Genomic DNA, 19658 nt, shown 5'->3' with positions numbered 1-19658 from the left:
TCTCACCTGAACAAAAGGAACACCTATGTGAGAATGCTATTCATTGACTACAGCTCAGCGTTCCACACCATAGTTCCCTCAAAACTCATCAATACGCTAAGGACCCTGGGACTAAACACCTCCCTCTGCAACTGGATCCTGGACTTCCTGACAGGCCGCCCCCAAGTGGTAAGGGTATGTAACAGCACATCCGCCACGCTGATCCTCAACTCATGGGCTGTCAGCGGTGCGTGTTCAGCCGCCTCCTGTACTCACTGTTCACTCATGACTGCACGGCCAGGCACGACTCCAACACCATTAAATTTGACTATGATACAACAGTGGTTGGCCTGATCACCGACAACAATGAGACAGCCTATAGTGAGGAGGTCAGAGACCTGGCTGTGTGGTGCCAGGACAATAACCTCTCCCTCAACGTGATCAAGACAAAGGAGATGATTGTGGACTACAGGAAAAAGAGGACCGAGCATGCCCCCATTCTCAATGACTGGGCTGCAGTGGAGCAGGTTGAGAGCTTCAAGTTCCTTGGTGTCCACATCACCAACAAACTAACATGGTCCAAACACACCAAGACAGCCGTGAAGAGGGCACAACAAAACATATTCCCCCTCAGGAGACTGAAAAGATTTGTCATGGGTCCTCAGATCCTCAAAAGGTTCTACAGCTGCACCATCGAGAGCATCCTGACTGGTTGCATCACTGCCTGGTATGGCAACTGCTCAGCCTCCGTCCGCAAGGCACTACAGAGGGTAGTGAGAACGGCCCCGTAAATTACTGCGGCCAAGCTTCCTGCCATCTAGGACCTCTACAGCAGGTGGTGTCAGGAGGCCCTAAAATTGTCAGACTCCAGCCACCCTAGTCATAGACTTCTCTCTGCTATCGCACGGCAAGCAGTAACGTTGCGCCAGATCTAGGTCCAAGAGGCTTCTAAACAGCTTCTACCCCCAAGCCATAAGACTTCTGAACAACTAGTCAAATGGCTACCCAGACTATTTGCATTGCCCCCCCCCCCCCCCCCCACACACACACACACTGCCCCGCTCTGTTGTCATCTATGCATAGTCACTTTAATAACTCTACCTACATGCACATTGACTCTGTACCGGCACCCCCCCGTGTATATTCTTTTTTACTGCTGCTCTTTAATTGCTTGTTATCTCTTATCTGTAATTTTTTTCAACTGCACTGTTGGTTAGGGGCTCATAAGTAAGCATTTCACTAAGGTCTACACCTGTTGTATTCGGCGCCTGTGACTAATAAAACATTTTTTTTTTTGAATTGCGCAAAGAAACCGCTACTGAAGGACACCAATAAGAAGAAGAGTTGCTTGCGCCAAGAAACATGAGCAATGGACATTAGACTGGTGGGAGAAAAAAAATTGGTTCCAACCACCATGTCTGTGAGATGCCGAGTAGGTGAACGGATGATCTCTGCATGTGTGGTTCTCACCGTGAAGCATGGAGGTGGTGGTGTGGGGGTGCTTTCCTGGTGGCGCTGTCAGTGATTTTATTTAGAATTCAAGTCCCACTTAACCAGCATGCCTTCCACAGCATTCTGCAGTGATATTCCATCCCATCTGGACTGTTATGTTTTTCAACATGACAATGACCCAACACACCTCCAGACCAAGAAGGAGAGTGATGGAGTGCTGCATCAGATGACCTGGGGTCTAATTTATAAATATTGTGTAGGCACAAAAGAAAGGCACCACTTACTAAGCTAACTTTGAGATTTATAAAAAACAAACTTGACAGGAGAATGTGCGGTCCTCCACGGACTCTTTGACCCATACGAATGCACATAAACTGGAGAAATGAGAAACTTAAACTCCGATGGCAGAAGGATGAAACTCGAGAAACACTTTGAAATGGATTCCATTGTGTAAAATAAATCAAAATATTACCTTACAAACTCAGCAAAAAAAATATCCTCTCACTGTCAACTGAGTTTATTTTCAGCAAACTTAACATGTAAATATTAGTATGAACATAAGATTCAACAACTGAGACATAAACTGAACAAGTTCCACAGACATGTGAGTAACAGAAATTGAATGTGTCCCTGAACAAAGGGATGGTCAAAAGTAAGTCAGGTGTGGCCACCAGCTGCATTAAGTACTGCAGTGCATGTCCTCTTCATTGACTGCACCAGATGTGCCAGTTCTTGCTGTGAAATGTTACCCCACTCTTCCACCAAGGCACCTGGAAGTTCACAGGCATTTCTGGGGGGAATGGCCCTATCCCTCACCCTCCAATCCAACCTGTTCCAGACATGCTCAATGGGATTTAGCTCTGTCTTGCAGGAAATCATGCACAGAACGAGCAGTATGGCTGATGGCATTGTCATGCTGGAGGGTCATGTCAGGATGAGCCTGCAGGAAGGGTATCACATGAGGGAGGAGGTCTTCCCTGTAACGCACAGCGTTGAGATTGCCTGCAATGACAACAAGCTCAGTACGATGATGCTGTAACACACCACCCCAGACCATGCCGGACCCTCCTCCTCCAAATGGATCCCGCTCCAGAGTACAGGCCTCGGTGTAACTTTCATTCCTTCTACGATAAACGCGAATCTGACCATCACCCCTCGTGAGACAAAACTGCAACTCCTCAGTGAAGAGCACTTTTTGTCAGTCCTGTCTGGTCCAGCAACGGTGGCTTTGTGCCCATAGGCAACGCTGTGGTTGTGATGTCTGGTGAGGACCTGCCTTACAACAGGTCTACAAGCCCTCAGTCCAGTCACTCTAAGACTATTGCGGACAGTCTGAGCACTTATGGAGGGATTGTGCGTTTCTGGTGTAACTCGGGTAGTTGTTGTTGCCATCCTGTACCTGTCCCGCAGGTGTGATGTTCAGATGTACCGATCCTGTGCAGGTGTTGTTACACGTGGTCTGCCATCACTACATCACGTCCGTCCTGTCTCCCTGTAGCGCTGTCTTAGGCGTCTCACAGTACGGACATAGCAATTTTGCAATTTATTGTCCTGGCCACATCTGCAGTCCTCATGCCTCCTTGCAGCAGGCCTAAGGCACGTTCATGCTGATGAGCAGAGACCCTGGGCATCTTTCTTTTGGTGTTTTTCAGAGTCAGTAGAAAGGCCTCTTTAGTGTCCTAAGTTTTCATAACTGTCAGTAAGCTGTTAGTGTCTTAACGACCGTTCCACAGGTGCATGTTCATTAATTGTTTATGGTTCATTGAACAAGCATGGGAAATAGTGTTTAAACCCTTTACAATGAAGATCTGTAAAGTTATTTGGATTTTAAAAATTAATTAAGACAGGGTCCTGAAAAGGGGACGTTTCTTTTTTTTTGCAGAGTTTATTATATATGAAGAGTTCCCTGGAGTGCATACAAAAAAATGATATGATTTAGGACAATAAATGCAAACTGGGATCTGTTTTTGCAAAATAACCCCTCACATGTTGTACAGTTTAATCGGGATTCATATTTAATAAGGTGAACAGTAGGACAAATTGTTTAAACTGATGCCGTTTTGATGCCTCAGGCGGGCAGATACACGAGTGCACAGTTTTAATGTTTTCACATGTTCGTTACGCAGAACTGTCAATGTGATAATGGCCCTGTCATTGTCAGTTACAATCAGGGTAATTACCACACCTGAATGTGTTACGTAATTTTGTAGCTTTGACAATCAAATGGGTGGGTATTTAAAAGGCATGCAATTACAATGTGTAATGACGCATAATGGCTGCTTTGGCACTGTTGGAAGATTTGGTGAATGGAAGAATTCTGAGAACGAATTTCCAGAGACCAAGATTTACTGGCCAATGATGAGTGGATTATGAGCCATTTCAGATTACCAAGCGCTGTTCTCTTGAATCTCTGTGCTGTAGTGGGCCCGGCTTTACTGAGAAGCACCAGTAAGCAATTTGTTTCGTCCGTACGCCACCTTTTGACGTGAATCCTCCGCACAGTTTTATAAATGATGCCCCTGGCCTCCACAATCACCCGACCTCAACCCAATTGAGATGGTTTAGGATGTGTTGTTCACAGAGTGAAGGAAAAGCAGCCAGTAAGTGCTCAGCATATGTGGGAACTCCTTTAAGACGGTTGGAAAAGCATTCCAGGAGAAGCTGTTTGAGAGAATGCCAAGAGTGTGCGAAGGGTGGCTATACTTTGAAGAATCTCAACTATAAAATATATTTTCATTTTTTTTAACATGATTCCATATGTTTCATTAGTTTTGATATCTTTACTATTATTCTACAATGTAGAAAATATGAAAAATAAAGACACCCTTTTTTGATTGGGTGTCTGTAATATACACTGCTCAAAAAAATAAAGGGAACACTTAAACAACACAATGTAACTCCAAGTCAATCACACTTCTGTGAAATCAAACTGTCCACTTAGGAAGCAACACTGATTGACAAATGTCACATGCTGTTGTGCAAATGGAATAGACAACAGGTAGAAATTATAGGCAATTAGCAAGACACCCCCAATAAAGGAGTGGTTCTGCAGGTGGTGACCACAGACCACTTCTCAGTTCCTATGCTTCCTGGCTGATGTTTTGGTCACTTGAATGCTGGCGGTGCTTTCACTCTAGTGGTAGCATGAGACGGAGTCTACAACCCACACAAGTGGCTCAGGTAGTGCAGCTCATCCAGGATGGCACATCAATGCGAGCTGTGGCAAGAAGGTTTGCTGTGTCTGTCAGCGTAGTGTCCAGAGCATGGAGGCGCTACCAGGAGACAGGCCAGTACATCAGGAGACGTGGAGGAGGCCGTAGGAGGGCAACAACCCAGCAGCAGGACCGCTACCTCCGCCTTTGTGCAAGGAGGAGCAGGAGGAGCACTGCCAGAGCCCTGCAAAATGACCTCCAGCAGGCCACAAATGTGCATGTGTCTGCTCAAACGGTCAGAAACAGACTCCATGAGGGTGGTATGAGGGCCCGATGTCCACAGGTGGGGGTTGTGCTTACAGCCCAACACCGTGCAGGACGTTTGGCATTTGCCAGAGAACACCCAGATTGGCAAATTCGCCACTAGCGCCCTGTGTTCTTCACAGATGAAAGCAGGTTCACGCTGAGCACATGTGACAGTCTGGAGACGCCATGGAGAACGTTCTGCTGCCTGCAACATCCTCCAGCATGACCGGTTTGGCGGTGGGTCAGTCATGGTGTGGGGTGGCATTTCTTTGGGGGGCCGCACAGCCCTCCATGTGCTCGCCAGAGGTAACCTGACTGCCATTAGGTACCGAGATGAGATCCTCAGACCCCTTGTGAGATCATATGCTGGTGCGGTTGGCCCTGGGTTCCTCCTAATGCAAGACAATGCTAGACCTCATGTGGCTGGAGTGTGTCAGCAGTTCCTGCAAGAGGAAGGCATTGATGCTATGGACTGGCCCGCCCGTTCCCCAGACCTGAATCCAATTGAGCACATCTGGGACATCATGTCTCGCTCCATCCACCAATGCCACGTTGCACCACAGACTGTCCAGGAGTTGGTGGATGCTTTAGTCCAGGTCTGGGAGGAGATCCCTCAGGAGACCATCCGCCACCTCATCAGGAGCATGCCCAGGGATTGTAGGGAGGTTATACAGGCATGTGGAGGCCACACACACTACTGAGCCTCATTTTGACTTGTTTTAAGGACATTACATCAAAGTTGGATCAGCCTGTAGTGTGGTTTTCCACTTTAATTTTGAGTGTGACTCCAAATCCAGACCTCCATGGGTTGATAAATTTGATTTCCATTGATAATTTGTGTGTGATTTTGTTGTCAGCACATTCAACTATGTAAAGAAAAACGTGTTTAATAAGAATATTTCATTCATTCAGATCTAGGATGTGTTATTTAAGTGTTCCCTTTATTTTTTTGAACAGTGTATAAAATTGTGTACTTTTTACCCCTTTTTCTCCCCAATTTCATGATATCCAATTGGTAATTAGTCTTGTCTCATCGTTGCAACTCCCGTACGGACTCGGGAGGGAAGAAAGTTGAGAGCCATGCGTCCTCTGAAACCCGACCTTGCCAAGCCGCACTGCTTCTTGACACACTTCTCGCTTAACCAGGAAGCCAGCCGCACCAATGTGTCGGAGGAAACACCGTACAACTGGCGTGAATGCGCCCGGTCCCGCCGCAAGGAGTTGCTAGAGCGTGATAGTAGTGATGTAGTGATGCCTCAAGCAATACGAAGCAGTGGCTTAGACCCCTGCACCACTGGCTAGGCGGTGGCGCATTCTTGGTACACACAGGAAACTTAAGCGTGGAAAAACCCAGCAGCGTTGCAGTTCTTGACACAAACCAGTGCGTCTGGCAGCTACTACCATACCCCGTTCAAAGTAACATTTTGTCTTGCCCATTCACCTTTTGAATGCCACACGTACACAATACAAGTCTCAATTATCTCAAGGTTTAAAAATTATTATTTAAACGGTCTCCTCCACTTAATTTACACTGATTTTGAAGTGGATTTAGCAAGTGATATCAATAAGGGATCATAGCTTTCACCTGGTTAGTCTGTCATGGAAAGAGCAGGTGTTCATAATGTTTTTGTATACTCTGTATTACGTCATATTTACAGTTTCACATATCCCTTAGATTTAGTTCCTGTCACTGAATCTACAGATACTGTCTATTTTGAAAAAGGGCCAACTTGCAATAACTGTGGTATCTGGTTGTTTTTTTTCCCTTAACTAAGTTGAATGTGTTCACTGTAAGTCACTCTGGATAAGCGGTTATGCTAAATTACAGTACATGTGAATATTGTTTGTCTGATATTGAAACATGGTACAAGATTGCTGGTGTTTGTCACTGTCCTGAACGGTCTTACTGTTTGTTAATATTCTATCCTATAATATTCTTCTCTCCCTCTTTGCCCAACAGGGAGGTTTGAGTGCCCAGACGTATGTCCACATCGAGGTGGATGACTTGAACGACAACCCGCCGGTGTTCAACCCAGAGAAGTACGTGACCAGCGTCAGCAGCCACGCACAGCCCGGCACAGAGGTCCTCAACGTCATCGCCACTGACAGGGACTCTGGGGACTACGGTCACGTTACCTACCAGATCCTGGCCGGGGACCTGTCCTCCCTTTTCTCAGTGGATAAAACTACAGGTAGGATGACAGCAGAGATCTCTAGGGTAAGAATGAAACAGGGTTGTGGTCAAATATTTTTTTCAATTCAGTGAACTAAGTCCTCGTAGAAAACCATGGGCGATTTTCAATACAGGAAGTGAATTGAAATTCACTTCTTGAATTGACTGAATTGACCACAACTCTATGTCTTGGTTTTTGTGTCGTGGAGGAACACAGTGTTAATAAGGGGCTGCTTATTGTAGTACTATGTTGTGTTTACGAAGTCCCCTCCCATCCTCCACTGTATACCCAAACCACTTAGTATTCTTACTGGACTAATTGTGCCATAGCCCAACCCCACATCACAAGCACAGCACAGGTAGTTGTAGTTTTACCAAGTGCTAGTCAGGTTTTGCACTGAACTGTGTATATTACATCAGGTGTCTTTAAACCCATTTTGCACAGGGGACACATTTGGTCTTCACCATGATCTGGAGGTGAATATTATTGCCTTGCTGTCATTATCCACAAAATACCATACTCCTCTGTACATAATCTTTTGAACAAATATTTATGCTCCCTGACTTTCTAGCTTGTGGTGATTAGCTTTCTGGACACAATGTTAACTACGATTACTGAAAGATTAAATTATTACATGGTCCAATATCATTTCGATCTTGCTTGTCATTCAATTTTAGACTGTAGTAGGTTTTTTACTAAGACCACCACTCGCCACATTAAATTGTCTCGCAGGCTGCATCTTGCTCATGGGCTGCCAGTTTCAGATTCTTGTACTACACCTGTAATGTCAGTCTTATGTCAATGAATTCAAATCATTATTTTGTACACTACTTGTAGGTATGACTTGTGTCATCCTTCGAGCTTTCTAAACTCCACCACAATTTTTTTTCAATACAAAATTAAGAAATACATTTGTGGATGACTTTGACAATGTAGTATTTTTCTTGCTTCATTTACTGTATTCACCTCGATGCCTTCACGCAGCTGGTCAGTCACATTGACCATGCACTAATAACATATAACCTGCAGCTAGAAGTCTCACTTGCACCCTGGCATCATTTGATGCCAGTAGCCACATTGCGATAAACATGTGCTTACTCGGCATAAGCCCCCAGTAGTGGACATGATTGCTATAGTCACCTCACAGCAGGGATGCTGCAGATTTAGGAAGGCCTGCCCTTGAAGTCTGCAGTAGATACCATTGTCCTAAATGATGACACACTACCATGATTAAGACCTTTTGAAAGGCACCATACAGCCGTGGTATTGTAGAGGGAGTTATTGCAGTTTGACATGTTTGTGTCATGGCGTCAGAAAGCACATGATTTTTACAGAGCCGAGTGAACTCATACACATGACATCGTTGTAATAAAAGCATTATAATAATTCTTACCAATAGTTTCCAGAACAATGTCTATTTGCGTATTACTATGACGCAGGCTCATAAAAATAGTTTGAGGGTAAATTAATTAACTACTGCTAAGCTAATTGTTACCATTGCTATTGCTCCAGCCATCTGTGCAGGCCCTGTGGGAGCCCTTTTATTAACTGAGGCTTTCCAGTACAATACTGCCTGAAATCGGTGAGATTTGAGGGTGAATTCGGGTGACAAAATTAGCTGACCCCTGACCATATGTCCTGTGTCTGTTGTGCTCCACACATAGTCTACCATTCAAGAGAAGCCCAATTGTGAAGGTGCAATATGCAGAAATCATTCTGCCATTTCCTGATTGTTAAAATTCTAATAGTTTGCCTAATTTCAGTTTGTGTGACAAAGCAAGCACTCGGTGTAAAGAATCATTGTACAATCCAGACCGCTGTGAAATATCTTTTCAATAACCAAAAATATATTTTCAGCTGTTTGAAGCTGGTGTACAAAAACGAAATTTAAGACCAGGACGCATAGAAATAGGACACACAGAACAGATCTACCACTTCATAGACTTGCTTTTAATGAGAGTGACAGATCTATAACTCACATTTCCATGTGAATTTAGTCGGGTCGCCCAAAAAGTTACATATTGCAGTTTTTAAGAGGCCCAATCATGTGAATAATCCTTCCCTACCATGGCAACAAGTTTAATATAGATTCATACCCCTGATTTAATGAATAAAGAAAATAGAAATGTTGATTTAAATTATTTTTCTCCATTTACAAAATGACAAATTTAACTCTAGCAATTGATTTTCCCCTATTACTTCGAACAAAAAATCAAAAATGTTGACCGTCCTCATCCTTTTGCCTCTACAGGTGTGGTCTACCTGACCTCCACCCTGACTCACCTTGGCACTGCGAGCATCAAGCTGGCTATTACCGCCCAGGACAGTGAGGGTGTGACGTCGGCCCGACCCGCAGAGGTCACGGTGAACGTCCTGCGCAGTGCCCAGGCCCCAGCAGTTTTTCAGAGGTCACGCTATGCCTTCACCGTGCCTGAGAACGCTCTGCCTGGCACCCCGGTGGGAATCGTGGAGGCCCTCAACCCTGCCAGTGAGTAGTGGATGGACGGGTGTGAGAGATGTTGATTGGGCTCTTATTGTGTGGGCTAGATCAGTGTAAACCAGGTGGTAATGGCACTTTCTTGTCCACTGGAAGACTAGGTGCAGTTCAACCATGTTGCTTACAACAATCTAATCCATTCAGATGCGAAATGAGTCTAGTGGCCCAGTCACTAGTAGGTGGAAGTAATCCATGACTTGTTTGTTTTGTCCGTTAAAGTGACAGACTTCTGTCACTCCCCTTTTTTTAACTGTTCCTCTTCTTCCTGACCAGGCTTAGTGCAGTTGTCAGCTGAGGTGGATGTAGGGTGAAGATGCTCTTAGACCCTAATCTCGGTCAGTTTAGGATTTTCCCCACTAATGGTTAGGATTGGGGGAGGGGAAGCTGATCATAGATCTGTACCTAGGTGGAAACTTCACCCCGGAGCGCTTAGGTGAGCGCTGAGCAAAAGACTGTGGAGCAGGCCGCCTGCCAGGGCTGGTGGGTGGCAGGGGAGTCAGGGGGGTAAGTCTCTCCCTCCTGGATGATCACACAAAGGGGATTTGGTAGGCTTTGGTGCTCTTCAGCACCTTGCAGGGCCATAGGTGAATGGGCAAATGATTGTGACACAATGTGGAATTTTTTGCCTCCTGTTAACTTCTCACTACCTGAGAACAACACCTTGCTATTAAAATATAAACAAAGGGATATTTTGTTATTACCCTTTACTGTGTTCTACCTTGTTTTGATTTGTCTGCTAAGCAGGTGTGTTAGTCTGTTAGTGGATTGACTACAATATACAACTGGCAATGAGGTATTTGCCAACAAAGACAATGAGTATTAGGCTGATGTGAAAACCTGGTGTTTTGTCCTGTTCATGCTGCATGACCAAACTGAAATGGACAGAATGGCACATTATCCAAAGTGAATTCCAATATACTGTAGGCTACTGCAACTTGCAACTTCTTCCCACGGACATTGTATTGTTTAAGAAAAGTTGCAACATAAATTGTAAGATGCAATGTTCAGAATCGCCTCCCGTAATGTGCCATCACATCTTTAAAAAAAAAAAAATTCTCATGTGATGTGATTTTTCACCTCATATCATTTAGCTGTACATGGGTAGCTGACACGGGCCCATATTCAAGTGTCTCCCTGATCTTCAATAATCCAAGTGAACTAGCTTTTCAATTAGACCTGTACTTTTCCAGGAGGAATTCCTTTGGGGATTCCCTCACTGTGGAGAGTTTCCCCACTTTTCGATTTCCCTGGTTTATCCCGTCACTGGCCACTCAGAGCAGTGTCACTCCTAGCTCTGGTCCAAGGCGTTAGTGTGGCTTGCTAACACCTGAAGACTCAGCGTTAGCATGCACCGCACTAATGCCCTGGACCAGAGCTATGCCACTCCTTTCAGTGTATCTAAACGACTAAGCCTTTCTTCAGCAGTAGACAGTCATTTAAGGTTGTCTCGTTGGTTAACAGATTAACCCCTTGGAGATAAAACTGCGAAACATCAAGAATGTCTTTTTTGAGGGAGGGGAGGGAAAGCCCCCTCTTAAGCCCCCCTCAAAGCTTTACTCTTCCCCTTGGCTGTTAGGGTATAGTTACTGTTAAAACACAAGGGGGGGGGGGGGGGGGGGGAATATTCCCATTATCACATTTTGTGAAAGTTGAATTGGTTGCTCGAGTTATCGATTATGTTCATTGATTGACTAAATAGGAATAATTATACAGGTCAGCCAAAAGCACTTGATATTGTGGGGCCTAGTTTTATTTTAATATTTATATCCATCCATAAATGTTTTTCTTGTCATCCCAGACTCAGTGGACTCCTTGTCGTACCGCATCTCGTCAGGAGACCCCCACGGTCTGTTCTCTGTCCACTCCAGTTCGGGCCTGATCAGTACCAGCCATCCGCTGGACCACGAGTCCCAGCCCTATGCCCTCCTGGTGCTCCAGTGCCATGCGGGCACCGCCTCGCCTGTCTACAGCAGCACCCAGGTCAACGTCACCATCGCTGACATCAACGACAACGCGCCTGTTTTCCCCAAAATGGCAGACACCGTTGCCGTGTCCCAAAACACGCCTCCCGGAACGGTTCTGTTCATTGCCCATGCCCACGACGCAGACAGTGGCACAAACGGGAAGGTGCGGTATTTCCTGTCACGTGGTAGGGCTAGGGGGAGTGTGCCATTTTATGTGGATGCCGACCAGGGTACAGTGTACTTAAACCAAAGCTTTTCTCGGGACCCTCGACCAAAGTACACCTTCGAAATACTGGCGAAGGACATGGGCGAACCTTCACTCACCGCCACGCTGATGCTCACGGTCAATGTGGCACGCAGTGCCACTGAAGACACCCTGGCCTTCGAGACACTAGTCTACCAGGTGGAAATGGGCGAGGGCACCAAGATAGACACCCGGGTCATCCAGGTGAGGGCGCATCAAAGCCGAGGAAGCAGCAGCCACCAACAGGGGTCCAACCCCAATCCAGTCCTCTCCTACTCCCTGGAGCCTGACCCAGACTTTCCCCCTCCACCTCTCCGAGTCCACCCCGCGAGTGGGTGGCTCTTTCTCTCCCAAAGCCTTGACTACGAAACAGAGCCCATGTTTCGCTTCAAAGTCCTCGCCACTGTTCAAGACGAAACAACACTAGGTATGGCTAACACCACCGCTACAACCAATGTTATCGTGCTTGTCCTAGATGAGAATGACAATGCACCAGTGTTCACCAGCCTGGCCTACTTCTTCACGGTCCAAGAGGGACCTTCGCCCCAGGGCCTGGTAGGGACGGTGCAGGCGGTGGACCGAGACTCCAGGAAGAACGCGCAGCTGTCCTACATCCTGCTGTCGGACGGGAAACACTTCCGCATTAACACCAAAACAGGTAAGAGGCCCTTTCCAAAGACTTGTGCATACTTCCTTTCATCCCGTCATTGAAGTAATCCCTGATCTGACATGACTGGATGTGTTAAAACTGTGAAGTGGGGCCTTTGCTTTCACCAATCCATTTGTGATTTATGTATCTTAGGAATGGAGCAGGTAAGGATTCATTTTAGCAGCATTTCAAACTGGGCAGAGTGATCATAGATCATGTTTAAGCCTATGATAGAAGAGGCATTAAATGGTAGTTTCCAGTCAAGTTGAAAGAGTAGCCTGCCATGGTGGTCCGGGCTGTCTAGTATGAAATCAAATTTGGTGCCCTCTGGACCACTAATACATTGATTTCACCTCAAATACACAGCTATATTCTCAGGTCTGATTTGATTTTTTTATTCAACTAGGCAAGTCAGTTTAGAACAAATTCTTATTTACAATGACTACTCACCCCCCCCCCCCCCCCTTGCTAAATGGCATATATTATAAGATTGTTTTCCCACAAAAAGAGTTTGGGCTAGCTAGAGGCACATGGTTTTCAGTAAAGTAATGGTGAAACCAGGGCAGTGGCAAAGCTGTGCTTTTTTTTCTATGGCACTCGGGCTGCGCAAGGTAGGCAAATCATTATTGTAATTGATAGTTTATGACGTTGGAAAAAGTAGCTGGTTCAAAATGAGTCTGTTACCAGCTATTTGGCCGATGACCAGCACTTACGGAAAACACTGATTTTAAAGCTGAAATCGGTAATGGTTAATTTGCCACATCTGTTTGCAATATTACAACAGAAATTACTTCAGTCAACTATTGCGGATTCCAGCTTTAAGAATCTCATACAAGATTGCAGATACTTATATTTCCCTATGCCTACCCTTTCTTTGGTAATGGGGTTGCAGGTAGCCTAGCGGTTAGAGCCTAATAGTTAGAGCATTGTCGCTAGTAACTGAAAGGTTGCTAGTTCAAATCCCAAGACAACCAGGTGAATAATCTGTCATTGTGCCTTTGAGCAAGGGACTTAACCCTAATTGCTCTAGGAATTTCCAATTCACACATTCATATTATTACACACTTGTACATGTAAAATAGGACAAATATAAGCACCCACCAAAATAATTATTTCTAACACTAATGCTTTCTCACTCTCTTGCCCATCCTGCTCTCTCAGGGGAGATAATCAACTGGGTGTCTCTGGACCGGGAGCAGCACGCTGGGCACACCCTGAAGGTGATGGTGACGGACCAGGGCCAGCCCCGCCTCAATGCCACTGCCACCGTTCACATCCTGGTCACCGACATCAATGACAACCCACCCCAGTTCACCCACCTGCCCGCCTCCGGCAAGGAGCTCAACGTCCAGGTAGAGAGAGACGCACACATTTTCACCAGACAGCATGTCACATGAGCTGAAACAAGTAACACTTAAAATCGTACTTTCTAACTAATATTATTAGATTATAAATGGCTGTGATAACCGGATGATGATGATGATGATGATGATGATGATGATGATGATTATTATATTATTAATTTGTACAAGTTAACTGCAAATGAATTAACAACTGACGGAAATTATAATTTTGAAATGTGATAAAGAAAAGTTACTATATAGTTTCTGTGAAGTCACGTGTACTAACTCAAAATATTCAACTTGACTGCATGTCCATCGGTATAGTATTTTAGAATGACCCACTATTATGAATGTTATTAATTATGCATGCAGTAGCATGTACATGTTTTCAGTAACACTTGTTTTGTTAATTCGTTCTCTTGTTGGTGTTTTATTTAGGTTTGGGCAGGCCTGCCCACAGGCTCATTGGTGACCACCATGTTTGCCAAAGACCTCGATGCAGGAGAAAATGCAACAGTCAGGTTTTCTCTCACCACAGGTAATGTTTTCAAATCTTAACACAGATTTGTTTTACAGAAACTTTACAGAAACGTCCTCTCGCTGTCAACTGCGTTTATTTTCAGCAAACTTTTAATTTAATTTTTTGTGTGAATTTTACCCAATTCTCTCCCCAATTTCGTGGTATCCAATTGTTTAGTAGCTACTATCTTGTCTCATCGCTACAACTCGGGAAACTTAACGTGTAAATATTTGTATGATCATAACAAGATTCAACAACTGAGACACAAACTGAAAAAGTTCCACAGATGTGTGACTAACATAAATGGAATAATGTGTCCCTGAACAAAGGGGGGGTCAAAATCAAACGTAACAGTCAGTATCTGGTGTGGCCACCAGCTGCATTAAGTACTGCAGTGCATCTCCTCCTCATGGACTGCACCAGATTTGCCAGTTCTTGCTGTGAGATGTTACCCCACTCTTCCACCAAGGCACCTGCAAGTTCCCAGATTTTTCTGGGGGGAATGGCCATAGCCCTCACCCTCTGATCCAACAGGTCCCAGACGTGCTCAATGGATTTGAGATCCGGGCTCTTCGCTGGCCATGGAAGAACACTGAAATTCCTGTCTTGCAGGAAATCACGCACAGAACAAGCAGTATGGCTGGTGGCATTGTCATGCTGGAGGGTCATGTCAGGATGAGCCTGCAGGAAGGGTACCACAAAAGGGAGGAGGATGTCTTCCCTGTAACACACAGCGTTGAGATTGCCTGCAATGACAACAAGCTCAGTCCGATGTTGCTGTGACACACCGCCTCAGACCGTGACGGACCCTCCACCTCCAAATTGATCCCGCTCCAGAGTACAGGCCTCGTTGTAATGCTCAATCCTACGACGATAAACACACAACTCACCCCTGGTGAGACAAAACCGCGACTCGTCAGTGAAGAGCACTTTTTGCCAGTCCTGTCTGGTCCAGCAATGGTGGGTTTGTGCCCATAGGCGACGTTGTTGCCGGTGATGTCTGGTGAGGACCTGCCTTACAACAGGCCTACAAGCCCCCAGTCCAGCCTTTCTCAGCCTATTGCAGGCAGTCTGAGCACTGATGGAGGGATTCTGCATTCCTGGTGTAACTCGGGCAGTTGTTGCCATCCTGTACCTGTCCCGCAGGTGTCATGTTCGGATGTACCGATCCTGTGCAGGTGTTGTTGCACGTGGTCTGCCACTGCTGTCTTATGCGTCTCACAGTACGGACATTGCAATTTATTGCCCTGGCTTCATCTGCAGTCCTCATGCCTCCTTGCAGCATGCCTAAGGCACGTTCACGCAGATTAGCAGGGACCCTGGGCATCTTTCTTTTGGTGTTTTTCAGAGTCCGTAGAAAGGCCTTTTCAGTGTTCTAAGTTTTCATAACTGTGACCTTAATTGCCTACCGTCTGTAAGATGTTAGTGTCTTAGCGACTGTTCCAGAGGTGCATGTTCATTAATTGTTTGTGGTTCATTGAACAAGCATGGGAAACATGTTTAAACCCTTTACAATGAATATCTGTGAAGTTATTTGGATTTTTACGGATTATCTTTGAAAGACAGGTTCCGAGTTTATTTTAATTGGTCTTACTCGGATACCATACCAGACTTAAAGGGACAGTTCATCAGAAAGTTAAGATTTAGGTTAGTTCAGGCCCATTAGGGTTAATGTTTTTAGAGCTCAAAGTTGGTGTTATGTTGCCATCATTCCAGGCCATTGTGTATATCCAGCTATACCCATCAATCCAAAATAAGGAAGATGAGCACCATATAATTTTTATCTGTCTGTATGATGTGTATTTTTCCTCTCTTTCTTTTTTCGGTCTCTTTCTCAGATGAGGAACGGGGCCACTTTGAGATAGATAGTCAGAGTGGAGACATACGGAGCACGGAGCTATTCACCCAGAACGCCAAGACCCAGTACACCCTGACAGTGGTTGCCACCGACAATGGCGCTGTCCCCCTAGAGGAGACAGCCGTCATTCACCTCCAGGTGCCCTGATCTTCCTTTTGCATAATAGGATTGATATTGGCCCAGTTCTCACGGAGTACTACTATGACATGCCTCTACATGTTTGTAATTTACCTTTACCAGTTGCTCTTGTCCAGGGTATCATGCAATTAAGATACATTATCTTATAATATGTAATAGACAACTGATGATTACTGGATGGTTTGGAATTCTAGTGTAATTACTATAATTTAGTAGCATTTGTGACATGATTTGCGCTACTTGAGTCTGCATTGGCAATTAGACATTTTAATGGTTTGAATTGAAGTTGAATTCAACCCATTTCCAGGTTCAAGCTGCAGAGAAACAACACGGCGGCACCCACCCCCAAAGTGTGCGACTCTTCTCCGTGAGGGAGGACACCAAACCCGGCACTGTCATCGGCTCCGTCCACCTCTCCCCATCCCCAACAACCAATGGCAGGCTGCGTTACTCCATCGCCGAGGGCGACGGGGTCCTTCACTTCGGCCTGGACAGCTCGTCCGGAGACCTGTACCTCAACCAGCCGCTGGACTATGAGTCTACATCACGCTACTTTCTGGTTGTACATGGCGAGGACGCCACCAGACCAGGGACGAACGTAACTGCATTTGTGAGCGTAGCGGTGGAGGACGTGAACGACCACGTGCCCTGGTTCCCCTGCGAGGTGATCACGTTGGGGTTGCTGGAGGACATAGAAGTCGGAACGCGTGTGATCGCCTTCAATGCCAAAGATGGCGACGGGAGCCTGGCCAACAGCGGCCTGCGTTACTCATTGACCTTTGATCCTGAGCTGGGCAGGTCAGGAGGGTCATCGTTGTCCTCCACAACATCATCATTTCCTTTCCGCATCCACCCACTCACCGGCACTCTCACCACGACAACTCCCCTGGACCGCGAGAGGACCGTGAGCTTCACGTTCATGGTCACCGCCACCGACCAGGCAGCAAGGGCGGTCGACCGCAAGTTTGCGACTGTGACCGCTCAGGTGTTCCTGCTGGACGTGAATGACAACCGTCCGGCGTTTGTCTCCCAGGACACGGTCCTCGTGATGGAGGATGCAGAGGTGGGGAGCCTGGTGCATCGTGTGGTGGCCGTGGATGATGACGTTGGTGAAAGCGGCCAGGTCACCTATTGTCTTGTCTCTGGGAACAAGGAAGGGCTCTTTATTTTGGAGGAGAAAACAGGTATGCTCTTGGTAGTATTTCGATGAATGACGAAAGTATGATTCTAGAAAATGTATGAGGAATCATTTACCTCACTACAGTCATTCCGTAGTTTAATTTCCAGGCGAAGCACAAAGGCCCCCCAAAGCAAAGCATCCAGGTAGTCTAATGAATCATAAAATTCTTCTGCTGCTCTGTTGTTCTCTACATACTTTAGTCTGAGACTGCCATCAATGAATTTGTTTGCGGTGACAAGGGGCGTTGTACAAAAAGTCCTCAGAGATTGGATTGTCTCCAACCAATCAGAGTATCAAAGCCAATGATGAATTTTCAAACCACTGCTTTACCCCTGTGTCTGGCTCTGGTCTGACCAACCGAATTGGTGATTGGACCAATCATATGGCGCTGAATGTGTTTGCATTCGGTGAAGCGATACTCCGATCCAAACCCATTGCGAAGAATAAAACCAATGTCCTTGGGCGTAGCGTTTGCATAGAGCAAGGAGTCTGGGTAGCCAGGCAAACATCCAGATCCTCTGACATCAAAAATAAATGGTCAAATAAATCCCTGATCTACGAATCACTTTGCATCCTAAACAACTGCTCTTTATGTGATCATGGCTCGATTCTGCGGCCTTGCCTTGCTCTAACTGATCCCTTCAGACACACTGAATCTTTTTAGGGGTAGCAGCGCTAGGTAGTGGCCCTATCAATACAATGGCAGGGGAACACTGCCACAGCACATCAGTCTCAACTCGCCTCTTCTCCCCCCGTAGGTCTGCTGTACCTAGCATCCCCTCTGGACTACGAGCTCCAGACCTCCCACTCCCTGACCATCCAGGCCTCGGACCAGGGGCTCCCCTCCCTCTCCTCTATCCAGACCCTGATGCTGGAGGTAGGGGATGTGAACGACCAGCCTCCTCTGTTCCAGCAGGACGTCTACACAGCCAGCGTTGCCGAGAACAGAGAGCCTGGGGAGAGCGTGGTCACGGTGTCCGCCACAGACAAGGACTCCGGTACGTAGCACTCTGGATACTGTTATTTTTTTCAAATTGTGTTTAATTGTTCAGTTCAGATGGAGAATACAGAGCAGAAAAACAAGTTGCAGTTTTCTCTTCATTTGCAGTGCTTCAATTATTTATAGGAGATATTGTTCTGCGCTAGCTAGCGCATCATCTCAAAGGAAGAAGTAAGCTTTGCCCGTGCCAAAATGGTCTATAGGGAAGGAGCCTCATGTTTCTGTAGCATAAGGCAGTTTGGTGTAGAAGTACACCCCCTGGAGATCACAATGCCTTACCTACCCCCTTACCCCCAATCCATCTCCTTAATGCGTTGTGCCAAGCCGAGGCATTAGGTCCCATTTTTAGTGTTTTTATGAATCTACCCAGGATCAAACCCCCAACCTAATTCTCTAGATAACCTAGAACCCACATCACTCATTGTAGACAAACCCATCCACAGTTTAGATTTACAGTGGTCACATTACAGTATGTCAGTTTAGCCTCTAGGTGGCAGCATCTGCATATTAATTCTACTTTGAGAGACCTTATGCGACTCTTCTTCGTGAGGGAGGACACCAAACACGGCACTGTTATCGGCTCCGTCCACCTCTCCCCATCCCCAACAACCAATGGCTGAGTTGTGCTGAGACAGATCCATCCTGCGATTTAGTGGTCAACAAATACTGCTGATTATCCTTTCTAACCCAAAATCCTGACCATAAAATTGCATTTGATAATATAACCAAGTTGGCTATGGTTTGGATTGCGGTTTGGGACATTTTTTTAAACTCGAATTTGATTCTTATGTTGCTCTCTCAAACTGTTCACTGTCCTATGGTAGGTTAAATTATTTTTTATATGACGTACTGTATCTACAGCAGAAAAGACACTAGAATATCAAGTGTTTCCATAAGCTATCTCAAACAAGTATCAAGTAGGTGCAACTATGTGGTAACCTTGTTCCCTGAAAAGCCACACAAGTCTACCATAAACCCCCCCATTTTCCCTTTCACCCCCTGTCCATACATGGTTCATGTCAATCACCAGTAGATCACACTGACAGGGGCGCCATTAACTGACAATCCTCCTCAATCTGTGAGTTTTCAGTAGAGCCCTAGAGGCCTGACAGGTCAAGAATTTCTACTTCTCTGTTGGTCCCATTCCATGTGGGTTGCTTCCCAAATGGCACTCTGTCCTCTACATAATGCACTATGGGCCC

At 45.9% G+C, this 19658-nt stretch overlaps 1 protein-coding gene across 1 annotated transcript in view; it reads left to right on the top strand.

The window, feature by feature from the left end:
- Positions 1 to 19658, top strand: part of LOC139419271 (dachsous cadherin-related 2) — a 50411-nt gene that overhangs the window by 11067 nt on the left and 19686 nt on the right. The window contains exons 4-11 of the mRNA XM_071169225.1: positions 6850 to 7081; positions 9315 to 9551; positions 11359 to 12426; positions 13579 to 13769; positions 14199 to 14298; positions 16119 to 16276; positions 16584 to 17460; positions 18215 to 18454. Of these exons, the coding sequence (XP_071025326.1) occupies positions 6850 to 7081; positions 9315 to 9551; positions 11359 to 12426; positions 13579 to 13769; positions 14199 to 14298; positions 16119 to 16276; positions 16584 to 17460; positions 18215 to 18454 (3103 nt within the window). The remainder of the gene's footprint in view (positions 1 to 6849; positions 7082 to 9314; positions 9552 to 11358; positions 12427 to 13578; positions 13770 to 14198; positions 14299 to 16118; positions 16277 to 16583; positions 17461 to 18214; positions 18455 to 19658) is intronic.

This window comes from Oncorhynchus clarkii, chromosome 10, assembly GCF_045791955.1.
Source record: "Oncorhynchus clarkii lewisi isolate Uvic-CL-2024 chromosome 10, UVic_Ocla_1.0, whole genome shotgun sequence".
NCBI lineage: Eukaryota > Metazoa > Chordata > Actinopteri > Salmoniformes > Salmonidae > Oncorhynchus > Oncorhynchus clarkii.
This window is presented reverse-complemented; position numbering and strand designations above follow the sequence as displayed.